General features: G+C 45.4%; 1 protein-coding gene and 1 non-coding gene across 2 annotated transcripts in view; one reads left to right on the top strand and one right to left on the bottom strand.

Annotated features, from left to right (window-relative positions):
• The first annotated feature begins 3,535 nt into the window (after positions 1-3,535).
• On the top strand, positions 3,536-3,607 carry trnap-ugg (transfer RNA proline (anticodon UGG)). The gene has a single exon. It is a non-coding gene; the product is annotated as a tRNA-Pro (tRNA).
• Positions 3,608-4,069: 462 nt separating this feature from the next.
• Positions 4,070-18,914, bottom strand: part of lrp5 (low density lipoprotein receptor-related protein 5) — a 73,960-nt gene continuing 59,115 nt past the window's right edge. The window contains exons 16-29 of the mRNA XM_071488867.1: positions 17,516-17,700; positions 16,872-17,020; positions 16,609-16,786; positions 14,301-14,497; positions 13,801-14,003; positions 13,498-13,688; positions 11,377-11,586; positions 11,130-11,255; positions 10,691-10,927; positions 9,809-9,919; positions 9,477-9,716; positions 9,246-9,388; positions 9,021-9,118; positions 4,070-7,948 (exon numbers count right to left, since the gene is read on the bottom strand). Coding sequence (XP_071344968.1) covers positions 7,624-7,948; positions 9,021-9,118; positions 9,246-9,388; positions 9,477-9,716; positions 9,809-9,919; positions 10,691-10,927; positions 11,130-11,255; positions 11,377-11,586; positions 13,498-13,688; positions 13,801-14,003; positions 14,301-14,497; positions 16,609-16,786; positions 16,872-17,020; positions 17,516-17,700 — 2,593 coding nt within the window. The 3' untranslated portion in view covers positions 4,070-7,623. The remainder of the gene's footprint in view (positions 7,949-9,020; positions 9,119-9,245; positions 9,389-9,476; positions 9,717-9,808; positions 9,920-10,690; positions 10,928-11,129; positions 11,256-11,376; positions 11,587-13,497; positions 13,689-13,800; positions 14,004-14,300; positions 14,498-16,608; positions 16,787-16,871; positions 17,021-17,515; positions 17,701-18,914) is intronic.

Raw genomic sequence — 18,914 nt, 5'->3', positions numbered from 1 at the left:
ACTCAGTGATGTAGACTGAGGAGAATTTTAAAATGTCTTGAAGACCTTTCATTGAGCTCTGTGACCTCCTCATGTTGTGGCCACCAGCTTCAGGAGGAAGTCTGTGGATGACAGATGATTAGTGAGGATCCAGTCTGAGTCTCAGTGCAGAGCAGATAATCAGATGTTTGGAAGTGTTTCAATAAACCTTTTTACACCAAAATTAGTGAATATTTCTTTAACGCAGGTAAACTAAAAAAGGTGACTATCTCCTTTTACACTGCCAACTGAGTTGACTAAAGCCCCTTTTCCACTGGACAGAAAACACACTAAAACCCGCTAATATCTGGCTTTTGTCAGCAATTGAAAAAGATCTGGATTCAAACCCAGGTCAAATGACTCTGCAGCAGTCACAGATATTTATTGGCTCCAGCTCCAATCAACAGTGATGTAAACACAACACCCAAGTGAACGTGCAAATTTTCGCCCGTTTTCATCCTTCAGAGCACACAATCACTGTAAACACACCTGTCACCTGTCCAACACGGTGCTGTTACACCAGCAACACTGCAGCTACACAAACAGAGTGAGCTGCAGCCCTGAAATAAGTTTTAAAAACTAAGTTATCAGTTTACTGATTGAAGTGACTCACACGGAGGCTCCAACACTGACAGGAGCAACATCCTGAGGATGAGAGGCTGCACAGCAGGTACCAGCTCACTCTCTCTCCCCTGTGTCTGTGATGACATCGCTCAACAGTGATCCACTTTTTTAGCGGGTTTACCTGCATTAAAAAGAACCTGCTTATACCCACTAAATTTGGTGTAAAAGGAGTATAAGACACATCCAGCTGCAGGGAGCAATGTCACTACATGCAGTTACAGAGCATGCACACACACACACACACACACACACACACACACACACACACAGATACACAAACACACAGAGGCAGGGGAGAAACACTGAGCTGTTAGCTGTCGTGCTGACTGATAAAGTAGATCCATCGTGTCTCATCCCAGGGTTACTGCTCCAGTCAGTGTCAGAGCCTCCGTGTGAGATGTTTTGATTCGTGATTATGTGTTTTTGAAACTTATTTCAGGGCTGCAGTTCACTTTGTCCGCACTGTGTAGCTATATAAGTGTAATTTTTATATCACTGTCAAACAGGTAAATTCAACATCTGGTATAAATGTTTCACAAAAAATTTCAACTCAAAGTCCATTTAATAGCTTTCAACTGCATCTCCTGGTCATCCTTGGCAGATTGACTTTGCTCAGTTGGTCATTTTATAGTAAGTGGTGTTGTAAAATGAAAACCCAGCATACAGTTCCTCCACCATGAGCCTCAGACCAGCTTCAGGGCTCCCTGTTCTGTAGTAGAATCTCAATGTATGTGAAACTCTACTGGATGGATGAAGACCATTCCTCCCTCATCTTTTGTTAAGATGATGGTGGTGGAGAGCACTGTCTAACACGTCACTCCAAAATCTCCCACAGGCGTTCAGCTGAGATCTGTGAGGGTCATAGCACATGATTCACACCATCACCATCAAACCATTCACTGATCCCTGTGGTGTGTATGGAAGCATCGTCATTCAGTATGTTTGTGTTAATCCGGGCTTGACATGTTTTAAACTCTGCTAAGATTAATATTTTGTTTAACATGGTTTTCCTACATAAAAAGTGAAAACAAATCCAAAAAATGGGGCTAAAGCACATCTACTCTGACTCACATGGAAATATCAAAATTACCTGTGAGTCAATTTGGACAATTTAAACCATTACTGTTACAGAACATTACTGAATATACTGCGTGTGTGAAAAGATAATTATTTTTAACTTAGGTCTTAGCTTTGCAATTTGTCATTATTTCTATTGGCTATTATAACATTATACTTGTAAGGGATAAAACCCAACAAGTTGCACACTCTGCAATTATAAAGGATGACTGCAAAGCATCTGCACAGGTGTACAGGAGTGTTCATGTGCAATCCACGTTCACTTCCTGAAGAGTGCAGCAGGTAATTATTGTGCGGCACCAGAACTGTGATCTTTACTACTGTGATTAAATTCTGTCTCAATGTATCATGAATAATAAAGCAACTGGTCCCTAAGGTTTTCTCATTTAAAAGTAGCTGCAGTCAGTTAAAGTTATCAACACAGATAGTGAAATGTGTTGAAACAACGCAACGGAGAAGACAGGGTGGTGAGGAAATCTGAGACAACATAATTCAGCCAATCACACAACCCCATTTGTCATGTATGGTTGGAGTATACAGGGAGTGAACTCACTGCCCACACTGAGCATATCACATTATAGTCAAGCTGTAATCAAACTGTGTAGCCCCATAGGTGTGGTCAGTTGGCAGGTGCAGCACATTTTTTGGGGAAAGGAACAGCGGTGAGGGAGGAGAGGGAACATTAGAAGAATTTGGGGATAAAAACAGAGGTGAGAGAAAGAGAGGGAGAGAAAAGAGCCACAGCTCCAGGCAGCTGGTGTAATTACAGAGCGGCGAGCACACAGAGAGAAGAAAGGGGTAGAAAAAACAAAAAGTTGTAGAAGTTGTAGTGCAGATCTCCACCTCTTCCCTGCCTCTTTTCAGCCCTCAGCACCTGTCTGCCAGCTGGACAGGCTTCACCTGAAAGTTTCCCACTTCACCTGGACAAGTTTGCTTTGTCCCATCATTTTATTTTGACGATGGCAGCCACCGTTCAGAGGCCTTCCTCTATTACAGAAACCTCCTAACTTGCAGATCCTGTTTAATCTATTAATCATTGTAATCAGGTTTAGGATCTGATTGGGAAAAAGCCATTACAGATGAATAATTCCTGAGTCAATGTTCCATCATACCTGAAGACAGGTGAAGTGTTTTAAACATCCCAACTTCCCAGAATCTTAAATAAACTCTCTTAAGTTTAGGAAAACTGGAGGAAAAACTTTAGGAACTGATCATTTGAACTTTTGGGGTCTATCTGTGAATGTGCCAGTTTCCTGAGATAAGTCACATCACGCAGAATATTAAAGTCAGTCAAGAATAAAATGAACGTGACAGCACCAGATGGCGCTGCAGCAGAGAAGAATCCCAATTCCTACAATTCAGTAACTTTGAATTGTAGGCCCATGTCGAACAACACACACACCAGACTTCATAGAAATCTTTTTAAATTTATTTGTAAATGATTCAGATTTGCCCTAAAATTGAACGGAATCTTTCGTGGCCTATGATCGATCCCTTCACCAAGTTCGGCTCAGATGGTCGAGTACTTTCTGTGTAATCCGGCTGACAAACACGGCGAAAACGGGGGCGATGAAGTACAGCAGCGGTTCTGGACTTTACTCTTTTGATTAAGTAAAAATCCATTTGAAGTTACAGCCTTTGTCCAGGTAACAACAGATGTTGACACAAATCATATACAGTAGGTCAAATTCCGTTACAGCGCGGTTACTTTATTCCACCAATAGATGTCAGCACTACGCCACTGTAACACCACACTCCCGGACAGGGATGTGAAATGCTTTAAATATATTTTATCTCCTTCACTATTATATAGAGCGGCTCGTTGGTCTAGGGGTATGATTCTCGCTTTGGGTGCGAGAGGTCCCGGGTTCAAATCCCGGACGAGCCCCAAATTATTTTCTGTCCCTTCACTCAGGCCAGCTTGTTTTCAGATGTAGTGCTGTCTGAGATTATCTTCACATTTACACTGTGTAAATCCACTTTCTCACAGGGTTTTCTAGCATTTGTATTTTTATTGCCTTATTTCATGGTTGCATAATGCATTATGTCATAACAGCTACTCTGCATTTAACCTACAGATCTGCTGCTGTACATCTCCTGCTACAGATCATGTTGACATGTTATAGCAGGAAAAGCACAGGTGTAATCTTTAAAATTAATTACAGCCAGATAACATTCAGGTGCTGGTTTACAGTCATGGTTTACCATCATTGTGTTATTAGTTCCACCTGTTCAGCCTACAGTGACAGGTCAACGGGTCTGCTGTGATACCTACTGCTGCTGTTACTCACCATGGATTTACAGTTCAAATACAACCTCTCCTGGATCTCTCTCAGTGATAACACAGACATTCCTTAAAATAGAACCTTTATTATATAAAAATGCTTTTGATACAAAAATTGTCACAAGTGTAAATTACACAAAGCATTTTTAGCTGAGACAACAAATACAGGGTTTTAAGGAGTTTTACTGAGACAGTGGTTTGGGGTGGGGTGGGGGGTTCAGCCCTTCATAAAAAAGGAGCTGCTCCCACTGACACAGACAGATGCTACATCAGCTCTGATCCATCCGCAAATCAGCTGTAACGCCACCTGACAGGAGATGGATTCATCAGGCAACAGCAACGAGTTTCCCACCTCCAAATTGCTGGTATCGTTTTCCATCAGGAAACCACACAATGGCGACACTGACTGCTGTCAGAGACACACTCATTGATTCATGGCTACATTCACCTCCGCTCTGTGCTCGGAGGACTGGGACTGGATCAGATGTTTGCTGGCACTGTTGTGTAAAAATGTTCCAGTAAGCACACACAGTACTTGGAATAGAAAGATGGCAGAAGGGCCAGGTTACAGGAAGCTTTCCTGTGTTCTCCTTTGTCCAAACGTGATTCAAGAAGATGACGCACAGTCTGTTGAAGAACTCTCTCTGACCCCGAAACTGTTTTCCAACTTTTGTGAGCATGACCTAAGGTTGATTTATCCAGTACAAACTCCACAGCCCAGAGAAGCCGGAATGTGGAAGGAGAATGCTTTGTTCTCCTTCTTCTTCAAAAACACTTGTTTATTTCCTGTGAAGTCATAATAAAATGCTCTTTTCTTTCTGTAAGTGCATACATGTATAATGTCTTCCCACTTTTAGTTACTAGGTCATGTGTTGATGTCCTGAATGTCCAAAGCCTGAGGAGAATGACTGACAAGCTTTTATCTGTGCAGGCCTCAGAGGTGGGAAAACCACTGCACCACCACACATACTGGATTAAAGCCCTACAGCCTCAACAGCTCCCCTGGAGGTCACAGTGTTCAGTACACCCCACAATACAAAAGGTTTGGGCAGAAGGAGCAACGTGCTGGTGAGTTTGATCTTCTTAAAGCCTGAATGGTGGTGGGACTCAAAGTATGTCCCGAGATTAACGAACATAAAACCACTTGGCGTCAGATAAATAATCCTGCTGTTACACACGGTCTCTACAGTCATCATCCTACATGTGTAACTCCGTCTGGACTTGTACTTCAAACACAGATTTGGGAAGAGGGGGGGGGTCACAGATTTAACTGATGCCACCTGGTGAGTGACTGAGTGTGGGAGGCTGGTATAAAGAGGAATGGAACAGCACTGACACTGGCACTGACTTGACGTATCACGTTACTATGACAACGCCAAAACATGTTGAGAACAACTGTGAGTGTGGCACTTTTGATTTTGCATTTTCATTCCCTCCCTTCACCTCCTGTTTGTAAACAAAAGGTAATGTTGGATAAGAGCTGATGAAAGCAGATTTGTATTTATTTGTATATCATCCTATCATCATAAGAGGAATAACTAGATACAGTTCAGGTTGTGAATCTCCACTGAGCTCTGTGTGTGGAGATGTAACCATCTGTCTTCTTGTGACATTGACATTTGGCTTCGCTCTGTTCATGCTTCTTCAATAACTTCAATAGCTTTTTCTGTTTTCTGGCAGTTGTTTACATCTTTTTTTTATGCATTTAACATTACAACACTGTGAACTATGGGTAATTCCATGAGGAAGAATCTGCAGAAATGCCGACTTACAGAAAGTGTGCATGAAGGGCTCAAAATGTCTGAGAGAGCCCTCATGGAACCGATGGTCTTACAGATCTCATGGACCAGGACTGCGGCTCAAAGTCTGTGAGTGTGTGAGGGGGAACGCTGGTGATTGGTTGGAGTTCAGTTCCTCTTTAAAATCAAGTTATCATTCAAGTCGCCTCTTGGTCGTCCATTAGATTCTGAGAGTATGTGAAGAGCAAGTTCTGTGGATCAGAAAAATCATCGGGGTTCAAGCTCAGGGGACCGGGACTATCCAGGAAATGTCATAGGAATCTGACCAATCACATCACAGGTCAGGAAAAGTATCCGTGGCGAGTCAGACCTCTGACTGTGTTTTTCAGCTGAAAGTTTTCTGCAGGACCTTTTCTGTGAGAGAGCATCCAGAGCTACACAACACAGTGGGCCTCAAACCACTTGACAGAATCTAAACATCCTTTCTCGCTCACTTCACACAGTGATGGGCCAGGTGTGTGCAGGTGTGAGAGGGCAGGGTTTGTCTTGTCTTGTACATGTCATTGAGTTAAAAACTACAAAAACACACTGAGGACAGAGTTCCTGAATCGCACTGAAACCTTCAGAGTAAAACTCTGTCACGTTTCTATTTCCATTAAAGACTCCTTCAAACCAAACATGGCGACCAACATCAACATACACAATGATCTACACACAAATACAAATAACAGAAGTCGCTATAAGAATAATTTGTTATTAACTGTAAAATAGCTTCATGATCTACTGTCAGTATGAGAGTGGTAATTTTGGGCGTCATAGTAACTGGTATAGTATGTACACAATAGCAGCAAACACACTTTTGGTAAACGGGATGATGAGAATAAAGGAAAGGTTCAGATTCACAATGAAAAGCCTCAGTCACGGACTTCATTACACATATGTACAATAGCTTTACATGTTGATTTTCATTTGGTATGTTGTCGTTGTGGTGATGTCACATCTCTGCTGTCTGCTCAACTACAAAGAATTCCCAATCTGAAGTGTGAGGGACACAATTTCAAAATAAAAGTACAAAAGATTTCACACTTTCCACTCATCCATTCACAACTCCACACATCCATCCAGTCATCAGCTATGGGTTTATCTAATTTCCTACACTAATGACAAACATCATTCATCCATCACACACACATGCACTCGTCTGTGTGTCCCGTGTTTCCTGTGGAGCGGTGGATCAGCCAGCGAGAATAAAATAGTAAAATAATTCCTCTCTGATCTATTTGTGTTCATATTATTTTAACACTATTTACAGTCCTGCCACCGCTCTGCCAACAAGGACACTGTGAGGAAGGAGGAGACAAATGGCAGGAAGCTAGGAGGCGGAGGGAGGGGTCATGCCTTCCATGCCTTGGCTTCAATTTAAATGAAGAACTTGAGGCGCTGTGGTGACTCTCAGTCAGACTTGGTGATGTGGCCCAGCAGAGGAGGTTTCCTTCTTCAGGTGGAATGAAAAGTAAAGAGGGAGCTGCTGGCTGTGCTCGCTCATCATCTCCCTCTCATGTCCTGCAGAGAGGCAGGAGGGGCCGGGAGCCTTCAGCCTGCCGCGACTGAGCCAATATTAGAGCAGGATGCAACAACTGATAAGGGGTTGATGGTCACCCTGAGGGCTCCAGGGTGACTGGAATGATGAAATGAGTGATGTGGGACACAGGCACTTGAGCCTGACCGACTGATATGAAGCAGCAGGTGTGAGCCGGTCAGGGCTGGAAGTTGGCACATGAGTTCTTTCCCTGGTAGAGTGGGCCAGACGAGGCCCGTACTGGGTGAGGCAAGCGCACTTTGTCCTCTCCTTCCTCACGGGGCTCCTGGGCTGTTGGAGTGTCACGAGGAGTCGGTGCAGGGTGAGGGAGGAGGGGGGCACAGGTGGAAGTAGGAGCGCTCTGTGGAAGGGGAGGGAGGGCAGCTCTCCTCAGCCGAGAGGTACTGGGAGCGGGGAGTTGGGGGTGGAGGGTAGGGGTCTGAGTCCGAGTTAAGGTCCATATAATACTTATTGTGTTTGCCATGGCCGCCATGGCCTGTGGCCTTCCAGCGGCTCGCTGATGACGCCAGTCCGGCCGGCAGGTGGTGGGGGGTGTAGTCGCTGTCGCAGACATCGGTGCTGCAGGGCGTGGTGGGCGGGGCAGCTCCACGGACAGGGTGGTAGGGTCTGACGGGGAGAACACAGAGGTAATTTAGTTCAGGTTCACTTCTCTCACCTGTAATCTTTATTTATAAGAGCTGTCTTGTTGTCCATCTTTATTAACGTCATTAGGTCAGACGTATAAACCTGACATCACTGCTGGCTCTTCCAACATCATTTGGTGCAAACAAGCAGTGTTGCCAGCTTAGCCTTCATCTGTGGCTCCATTAACCAACTGAGCATTTCACTGACCTTAATTTCCTCAAAAATGGTGGCTGTGACTCAGGAGGTAGAGCAGGTCGTCCACTAATCAGAAGGTTGATGGTTTGATCACTGACTCTTCCAGTCTGCATGTCGAAATGTGTGTGTGTGTGTGTGATAGAGTTGCACTGTATGAATGTGTGTGTGAATGGGTGAATGTGACTCGTAGTGTGAAGCATAGCGTGACTGGTTGTTAAGACTAGAGAAGTCGTTTACCTACTGGTCTCCTACCTGGAGACAGATGTGGTGACTTTTAACCCTCTGTACCAGAGAGCAGTCGGTTAGAGCAGCAGCTGGGATGGAGCCAGATGAACTTATTCACATTTTTACTTGTGAGTGAACTGAACTTCCTTGTTTTGAGTTCTGTTTATTGGATAGAGGGAAAATCGAAGTGGAATATCTGTGTGACCTTATGAACTGGACTGAGTCGTGAAGAACTTTGTCGTCACATAATCATTTACAAATTAACTGATGGTGTGGATGAGTTATGTTGCATGTGTTTATATGACATTCAGTCATTGCCAACTTCTGATTGGAGCAGAAGGTAACATGAATTTGTATGTTAAACCCTTTAAGATACAGTTTTCTCTACTTGTGACATAAATGTAAATCATCTCATACCCCACTGTCACTCAGCGTCATATATTCTGTATCCACTTGTTACATTTGATCCTTTTCATCAAATGGAAATATTCTTCAGATTTCTGCATGTTTTTAGACACATTTCCACAAAGTTCAGTCTGAAGTTTTGGGGTCTTTGTAAAATTTGGGATTTGCACGAGAACATAAAATAAAACTGAAAGAGCTGCAGCCTTGCTGGTGAGAGCCTGTGTGTTACCTGTAAGACCTGGTGGTGGATGGACTGTTGGAGGAGTAGAAGATCTCTGTGTTGTAGAGCGAGCGGTCAGTGGCCGGGGACGGAGGAGGGTTCAGGATCTACAGACAGAACACCTGGGTGTTACATGACTGTGGAGACACACAACAGCACAGATGTGTGTGTGTGTGTGTGTGTGTGTGTGTGTGTGTGTGTGTGTGTGTGTGTGTGTGTGGGGGGGGGGGGGACCTGAGGGTAGAAGGCTCCCTTGGTGGATGAGGAGCTGCTGGATGAGGCTCCGGTCACATGGTTCCTGTCGTACAGAGGAGCTCCGCTGCTGCTGCTACCCATCAGGCTGACGGAGCTCATGATGGACTTCCCACAGGAAATACCTGCACACGGACACACACACTGTACTGACACCACAACACGAGTACTGCTATAAGTCCAGCGCCACGGCTGCACCACGTCTGCTCTTACCTTGGAAGGTGCCGTGCTGGGAGCTGCTGGGGGCAATGAAGTTGAGGGGCACATGGGGCGTCCCACTGATGTACTCATGAGGAAAGGACCCACTGGGGCCCTTGTAGCGCCGACACACCACACGCTGACACACGAAATAGGCTCCCCCGATCACAAAGACGAGCAGGATGATGGCGATGACAGGGCCGATGGTGTTGGGCCCAGTGTTGGGGATCCCACTGGAGGGAGGAGACACGTACTCTGCACACGGAAGAGACACAGAGACGCAGGGTCACGTGGAGGAGAAGCAGAAGAAGAGAAGAAGAAGGAGAAGAGCGCGTCAGCATCTTTACCACAGGCAAGCTCGTCTGAGCCGTCGGGACAGTCAGAGTAGTTGTCACACTGTTGTTTCTTTGTGATGCACTGGTTGTCGCCACAGCGGAACTGGTTGGGAGGACAGATCGCTGCAGAGGAGGAAACAGATCCAGTTAATGACTCCATCAAAGAGCAGAAGTAGAAGCAGACAAGTAGAAAAGCCTCAGCTTTATATTATTGGATTATTTTTACTGATGAATTAACATGTAAGCAGCATTTCAGTGTGTTGTGTTGTACATGTTGATCTCAGGTCTCCACAGTCTTAGAAACTATTAACTACAGCAGTCAGATGAGAGTGTGGAGTAGCTGTGTGTTTAATGCACTCGTTGTTCAATGCTTGAAGTTAAAATCATTGAACAACAAGTGTGTCACTGCAGGAGTGTGTGCAGCACGTGTGTTGTCAAACTGATGAAGATGCTCTCTGAATTTGTCTTTTCTTAAGTTGCAGCGCTCAGGGCCACAGGAAAACACAGCTGTCACTATAACATGAACAATTAATAACACTGATAATTAATAACATTAATAATTAATATTAATAACGGCTCCTTCTTTGACCCTGAGCCTGAAGCAGCTGAATGTGATTTACTCATCTGATTTACAGCTACTGAGGCTACATGAAACTAAACATTGTACATCTTATGAAATAGCTGCTTTTGTATTAATTAGCAGAGATGAATCAAAAGTAGATCTGACATTAGTGCATTACATTTTATTTTGTGTCTCAGACACATCGAACAGTGGTTCATTTTATTTTCCTGCTCTGACCTTGGTCTGATTTCTTCTCATAATTTCTTCATTAAACTGTGTTATTCATGATTCTGTGGGGGGCGTGGTCAATCTGTGTCCAAGTGCAAACCTACTCTCACAGTCGTGCTCATCAGAGTTATCGGCACAGTCGGGTTCGCCGTTGCAGCGCCTCTGAGCGTCAATGCAGCCTCCTTTATCACACTGGAACTGGAAGGCTGAGCAGACGGGGCAGTTCTCCTCGTCGCTGCCATCCTCACACTCAGAGAAGCCGTCGCAGCGCCACGCCATCGGGATACAGTCGATCTCCCCCGTGGAGCAGGTGAACTGCTCTGTGGAGCAGGTGGGAGGCTCTGAAAGAGGAAGAGGAGGCAGCATGTTCACAGCAGAGTGGAGACCAGAACAAGGAAGGAGGGGCAGTGAGACGTGTAGCATCACAGGAGTGGCATAAATGAAAGGACTGAACACTGAGATGAGAGCCTTGAGCCTGTGAGGACCAGTCAGACCAAATCCACCTGGCCTGGTGCTGTGGTGCTGTGTTAGTTTGTTGTTCACCTCCACAGCGCAGAAGGTCCTGCAGTAACACCAGGTGCATGGGACAGGAGCAGCGCGGCGTACCGTCACCCTTAGCAATGCAGATATGAGAACAGCCGCCGTTGTCACGGGAACAAGGGTGGGATGCTGGAGAGAGGGAACAGTCATTACTAAAAACGCACATACTTTCCTGAAAAACTACCAATGAAACCTCATGGAGTCATCCTTTCAGTCATCCTGCTGCTCTGAGTGTGTGTGAGGTCCATACCGAACTCCTGTGGGTCCATCTCTTCCACGGCGTGGATGGAGGTCAGGTAGGATATCCGTCCCTGAATGCGTGTGCGTCCGTCCCCGGTCAGTTTGTCAACCCTCTCTATCATCTGCTGCTGCCGGTCGATCCAGTACAGGTGGTCTCCCAGGACCGTCAGCCCCATTGGCTGGAGGATGTTAGAATCCTGGAGGACAATGCGATTGGCTCCTGGAGGAACAATGTAATAAGAGCATTCTGAATACAGGCTGTGTGCATTTCTCTGTGGACTGATGCTCTGATACTTTCACTTTCACCTGATTTGGATGTAAATACCTTCAAATTAAAGCTGAAAGTCTGCAGTTAAAGCACATCTTGTTCGTTTCATTTCAAATCCATTGTGGTGGTGTTTAGAGCCAAAAAGATGAGAATTGTGTCGATGTCCCAATATTTATGGACCTGACTGTATATACCTAAAACTATGCAGAATGAATATACTGTTCACCACGTCATCATCATCATCATCATCATCATTATAGAAGTTGTGATGTGGATTGAACAAATTCAGCTAAAAGCAGCCGATGGACTCCTCAGACTTAATGACTGTTACTGGGACATTCACGTCTGTGTGAGCTGCTGAGGCTGCGGTTGGATGAGCCAAAGTAAATAAACACAGACGCTTTGTTTGGCATCAGCAGTGTCAGTGAGATATTCTTTTTTAACCTATACACTCTGTCCTTATCAGTCTCATCACCATGAGCTGATATTCATGTGAATGTGACAAACGGCTGTTTGGAGTCGGCTCGACCCTTCTGACCAAAAAAAGGCATAACAGTATCTGTCTGTGTTTGTTGGTCTCAGTTCAACAAATAACATCAGTGTGTCTGAAATGGCTTCAGTAAATGTCTGTTTTTGGTCACATTTTCATTGTGGCTGCATGTGGCTATAAATACAATGACAAGACAGCAGACAGACACTGCCCATCACAGCTACTGTGAGCATCAGTCCCAGAGTCCAGCATTCATTCTCAAATGACTCATCATGGAGGATGATGAGGTGTAAGCCCTCAGAGCAACATCACATCCACCTCAGTATGAGCAGGATCATGTGGCAGCAGCCTTAACACAACTTTAACATTAACTTGAACAATGTCTTCATGTACCACTGACATGACAGGAGAACACCATCAATGGCTGCCGAGCAGAAGAGGGATGTTTCCCATCACTGCTAAACATCCAGAAACAGCCAACACCAACACTTTGGTCTCTGAAGACCCAAGAGCTGAACCCTGAAGACCGCCCCCTCAGTCAGCTGATGGTGGAGCTAACCAGCCAGGCTCCCATCAGCTCCGCTTCAACACAACACAGTAACACTAACTATGAATCAGTCAGCAGATCTACTGTGTATGTACAACAGTGGAAACATGAAACCAGACTGACCCTGCACACAGAGTATAAATCAGCTGAGTGTCTCCACGGTGTCACCCACAGATCCTGACCAAACACAGGCTCAGTGACCAACAGGAAGTCACACACACACATGGCTGCAGAGAGGAGCCAGTGTGTAGTCACTGTTCAGACAGGTGACCAGTGAGAGACCTCCACTACAGAGAAACAGCCAAGAGGATACCAAACCTCCAGATGTTAACCTCAGTGTGAATAGTAAAATATTTTCAGTTCATGATGAAACTGTGTTAGTACTAATCAGACTGTGGCTGATGATGTCAGGTCTGATCAGACCTTATCAGGTCATTCAAAAATTTTAATGATACCTTTACAACACCAATTTTATCAAATCCATTTTAACTGAGAAAATTTATAATAAACATTACAGAACAAATTTGAGTTTAAATTTAGTTTTATCTTTAAGCTTGGTCTCTTTACTCACTCAGACAGGTGTAAACAATCACCAGCATTATTAGATCCCGGTCCAAGCATGCTGCATGCTGATTGGCTCACTGACGCTGATGAGATATACTAATTTACACTTAAGGTATTTTTTTTTTTACATGTGATAGTATCACACATCGTTACATAACATTACTGTGATGGAAAATTCATCATGTTAATCTGATGACATCACAGAAATGTTACAGGTCCAACCTAATGACTTTAATACTGTTCTCTGCTCAATGTCACTCACCTGTCAGGTCACTGCTCTCAATGCGTTTGAGGTCGGCGTCGACCCAGAACAGTTTCCCCAGTTTATTGTCCAGAGCCAGAGCGACGGGTCGGATCAGACCTGTGGTGAACAGAGATTCTCTCTCCGTCCCGTCCAGACTGGCTCCTTCGATCTTCGCTGAGCGCTCCTGCACCGTGGTGAAATACATGTACCTGCAGAGACAAACACAAACACACACAGTCATAAAGGACAGATTTATACTTAATGTAACACAGCTTTATTTTGAGGAGTAAACTGCAGCCAGCAGATTAAAAGTGAGCTCACCCTTTCTCAGCATTAACCACGATAGCTCGGGGCTTGTCGGTGTCGTCCTTCAGGACCACACCCACTGTGTGTCCGTCCATCCTCTGGACGTTGATGGTGTTGGTGGTCTCGCAGGTCCAGTAAATGTGGCGGCTGTAGGGGTCCAGGCTCAGGTCATGAAGCTGGTTGTCCACAGGCTGAATGGTGCTGCTCACTATCATGGACTGAGGACAGACACACACAGGTACAACATGTCACTCCTGATGTCACTCAGGCATGTGGTGGTTTATGAGCTCATCTCTGTCTCCGCTGCAGCAGATCTGGATCTGATGGAGCTGATGGATCTGATCCATCTAGCTACAACATTAATCTTTGCAGCTGTAACCTGACAAACCAGATGACTCAGAACCTGAGAGGGCTTCGTCTGAAACCAACAGTTCGTATGTTTTCACAACAGGAACCATAATGAAGATATAATCTGTCATCATCTGTTAGCATCACTGTATCAGGGCGGGGTTTACCATGGCGCCATCGTCTCTGGCCCTGCGTATGTTCTGCCGTCCGTCCAGCCAGTACACCAGCCGGTCCAGAGGGTCGTAGCTGACGGCTCGCACGTTCCTCAGGACATGGATGGGCAGGATGATGTCAGGACTCTGCTCACCCAAAACCATCCTGCTGATACTGGCCTTCTGACTGAAGAGCAGGAAGCTGGAGGGAGCTGCAGACGGGGGGCGGGGGGGTCGAGTAAGAGAGAGAGAGATTGAGAGATAAAGAGAAGCAGTGAGCAGCTGAGCTGAGTGGACACTGTGTTCTCTGAGGTTTGTTCAGTGCATATTGTGAAATACAAAGACAAACACACTGAGCCGAAACCCAGAACACCGAGCCTAAACACACACAAACACACACAGACACACACACCATCCAATGAGAACAGCTGAAACCTCTCGGACTGATGATCCCAGGAGCTGAGGACGTGTGGAGGCCTCCACTTTCTGGAGACATTATGTTTCCAGACACATAACTGTGCAGGGTTTCACAGTGCGTGTGTGTGTGTGTGTATGTGCAGATTTCCTTTAACCTTTTCTGTCATTTCCGTTCCATTTGTTCTTGACACTTAACTACAGCTGCCAGAAACACAGAGTCCATCAGAAACACACAACCATTTACACACACACACACACACACACACACACACACACTTGTACTTCTATCTTTGTGAGGACACTCACTGACATAATGCATTCCCTAGCCCCTTACCCTAACCTTAACCATCACGACTGAGGGCCTAACCCTAACCTTAACCTAAACCTAATTCTAACCATAACTCTAAAACCAAGTCTTAACCCTCAAAATGTGATTTGAAGGTGTCTCAAAAAGTGAGGACCGGCCAAAATGTCCTCACTTTCCCAAAATGTCCTCACTCTGTTAGTAAAATACTTTTTTTGGTCCTTACTATGTAGCAAGTACAAGTGTACACACACACACTCCTACAGAACCTTCATGTTTCTAAAAGCTAAAGTTGAAATGTTACTGTTGTTTCCTCCACCGAGCAATCAAATATCAGGAAACATGGTCACAGTCTCTCCCTCCTCAGTTACAGTGTTGAATAATGACCACCTTTGACCTTTGACCACCAAATCCTAATCACTTCATCCTGGAGTCAAAGTGGGTTTGTGCCGAAGTCGTTCCTGGGAGATCGTGTTCATGAGAACAGGACGGGCAGATGGACAACCAGAAAAGATCATGTCTCCAACCCCGACTGTTGCCGGTGCAGAGGCAACAAACATATGACTTCCTGTTTGTTTATTGTGTTTTCTACTGTTGGTCAGAGAGGAGCTGAGGCACCTGTACAGTAAATGTAATTCACTGCAGAGACTCAGGCCTCTCATATTAAAGACCAGTCGCTGCTCCCTCCTTTGGACCTTTGGTTGAACTATATTTGATCATGTGTTGGTGAGACATTGAAGTTTTCTCTCTGTTCCAGCTGTTTAAACTCTTCCTCCATGTTTACTAGTTGTCTCTTTAACTCCATCAGTCACTCTGCTGCTCTCACACTCTCTGTTTGGACAGACATTTAGTTTCCATTCATCAACTGTCTCCAGCAGCTTCTGTCAGTGAGCCACACTTCCTGTCAGATGTTTAACATCACCTTTATTTTTTACAGACTCTTTCCTCCACAGACTCTCAGTGAGGTAGATCAGTGAAGCTCCAGGTCAGTAGAGACTTTGGAGTCAGGACCATATTCATTATAGGAACACAGTGGAGGAGGAGGAGCATCAGGCTGAATGATTGATTTCACATCCAGACGTTTCTCTGAAGGCAGCATCAGAGACGGGATCTGGTTCAGGGGTCTTAGGGAGTTAGAGGAGGCCGATGATATGTGACCTTTTAGGCTGATCTAAGACCAGATAGGCTGCTGCATTCTGGACCATCTGTAAGGGTTTCACTTTGAGTGAAGGGAGGTCTGTCAGAAGAGCAGTGCAGTCATCCAGGTGAGTGATAACTAGGACCTGGACCAGGAGCTGAGTGGAGGACTGAGTCAGGTGAGACCTGAGTTTTCTGTTCATTAATAGCCCAGCAGTGGCTCAGAGGCTGTCATCATTTAATGTGATGTTGAGTTTCACTGACACAAACCAACAGCCAATTGATAAAACAAAGATGTTGAAGTCATAGAAAACTGCTCATGCATGAGCACAGACTGTGGTACTGATGGATTTACTGTTCTGGAAACGTACATCATCAGAACACCTCTAGTAAACTTTTTACAGTCACAATCCAGTCCTGGATTCAAACCTGTGACCTCCCACTCCCTCACAGCTCTGTACTCACAGCTACAGTTGCGTCCATCAGGGTTCAAGGTGTAGTGGGAGGCGCAGCGGCACTGGGCTCCAGCGGGCGTGGCCAGGCAGAGGTGGGCGCAGTTGCCGTTGTTGTGGGAGCACTCGTTGGTACCGTCCTGACGGGAGGAGTGGAACACCAGAATGTCCAGCATCAGCTCCAGCTGGCCCTGAGGACACAGGGACGTTTTAACAGAAGCTGACAGAAGAACTAATACTAAGAGAAAGAATCAATGAATGAAACCTGTTCCACACCTGCAGCACCACTGTGCGGTTGAGTCCGCTGCGTTTGTCGGCTCGCTCAATGCTGCGCAGGTTAAAGTCTGTCCAGTAGATGAAGTCTCTGTACTGAGTCAGACCGAAGGGGTGAGGGAGGTCATCCACGATGATCTCACGCTGAAGGCCTGAAGAAGACAAGACAACACCTGTAAACCTGCTCCTCATCCAAACATGGAGGAGGGACCAGAGTGGAGCGAGGATGCAACCTGACCTCCGTGGTGAAGGTAGGAAAGTACTGGGAACTGATCTGCTCTAACTTTGAACTGACATTTGTTCTTCATGAGGTGCAATAATCTGAACTCAAGGTCAACTTACTACAGAACTGGATTCAACTGAAAATCCAGACAAAAAGCTACTGAGTGGATCTTAATTTTTTCTATTTCGAAGGTCACAAATCTTCTTTGACCCTCAGTTTATCAGTGTAATCAATAACCAGGTTAACAAGTATGTAAACGATGCAGTGAGATAAAAAGCACCAGGTGACAGGTGAGACAGGTGAGGGTCAGACAGCAGCACCCACTGTGTTTGAGGTTTAAAGTTGTTTATGTGCAGACGAAACGAGCCTGTTATAATGCAGAGAGTGCGAGCAGAGTCTGATGATGTGGTGCGCGTGTCCAAACCTTGCATGTTGGTGCTTTCGATCATACACGTGTCCAGGTCGGTCCAGTAGAGGCGGTGGTCTACGTAGTCGATGGTCAGCCCATTGGCCCGGCCCACTTTATCCACCAGGGTCATGATGGTGCTGCCGTCCATGTAGGCTCTGGCTATACGAGGTCGACCTCCCCACTCTGTCCAGTACATGTAGCTGTGGGGACAAAACACTCAGGTGAGTGAGAGCTGATACTGATTTTCTTTAACTGGATGATCTCTGCCAGGACGGGAACCTTTTTCCACTTTGACCTTTGTTTGGTAAAGAAAACAATTTGTTTTTATTAATGTGTGAGCATCAGTGTGTGATCACACAATGACATCACACGCCTCCAGGCAGCCATGCTGACAGCTGTGGGCCATGAAATCACAGAGTGTGTTAGGACACTAAGCACGTTGGCACAAGTCTTAACATTCATAACACACACACACACACACACACACACACACACACACACACACACACACACACACACACACACACAGAGGCAGACAGTGTCTCAGGTGGTTTGGCTGACGACAAACAGCAATGATGTAAACCAGGTTTAATAGTATCATCTCTCTTAGGTGGAGGTTCTGGGAAAAGAGGCGGGACGCTGCCTGTGGTATCTTCATACCAGCACCATAACATCACTGCGCTCTCGCTCCCTCAGACAGAGTGAGGACACGCTACATGAAGTCACTGGCACCAACTGAAAGGTGTGAGCCTGCAGCATAACACAGGTGTGACAGTGAATCACTCTACACACTGCAGCTGTTTGCAGCTGCAGCCACGGTGTCACACACGTGTCCATATTGGACAGTACAGACAGGGTTCCTGCTCTTTTCTTTTTCAGGTCAGTTTCCAGGACAAGGATCACAACACAATCATTATCCTACAGTTTTCCCTCCTGACAAATCAGACTGAACTTAAGCTAAATGTAGATTCACAGGTGAATTAGCTCAGATTATTTACTGCTGCTGAGTCTGATCAGTTTATCTCACTTTAGCCTCTTTGCTACTAACAGGAAGTGATGTCTTTAACCAGGTTAACTACACCCACTGTTAGCCGCCACTACAACAGGTAAACATCTCATGTCATATTATGGTCTGTTTCACTTGAACAATGCAGCATTGGGGTAAAAGTGACACTAACAAAGATGCTAGCAGAGTAAAAACAGCTGTTAGCGAGTATTTAGGCAGTGTTTGACTAACACACAGTTGACACTGGCTTCACATTTATTATCGTCAACTCAACTCTCAGCAATGAACCAACACATCTGAAACCTTTGTTTGAATCACAAACCTTAAACCTTTAGCTACAGGCTAAATAAGCTAGCACCTGAAACAAACATGCTAACACATTATTCAACAGCAAAACAGGTTCACCTA

Source organism: Trachinotus anak, unplaced genomic scaffold, assembly GCF_046630095.1.
Source record: "Trachinotus anak isolate AG129_WGS33_773 ecotype Australia unplaced genomic scaffold, CSIRO_AGI_Tana_v1 ptg000002l, whole genome shotgun sequence".
Lineage (NCBI taxonomy): Eukaryota > Metazoa > Chordata > Actinopteri > Carangiformes > Carangidae > Trachinotus > Trachinotus anak.
The sequence above is the reverse complement of the archived record's forward strand: the minus strand, read 5'-3'. Positions and strand labels throughout refer to the sequence as shown.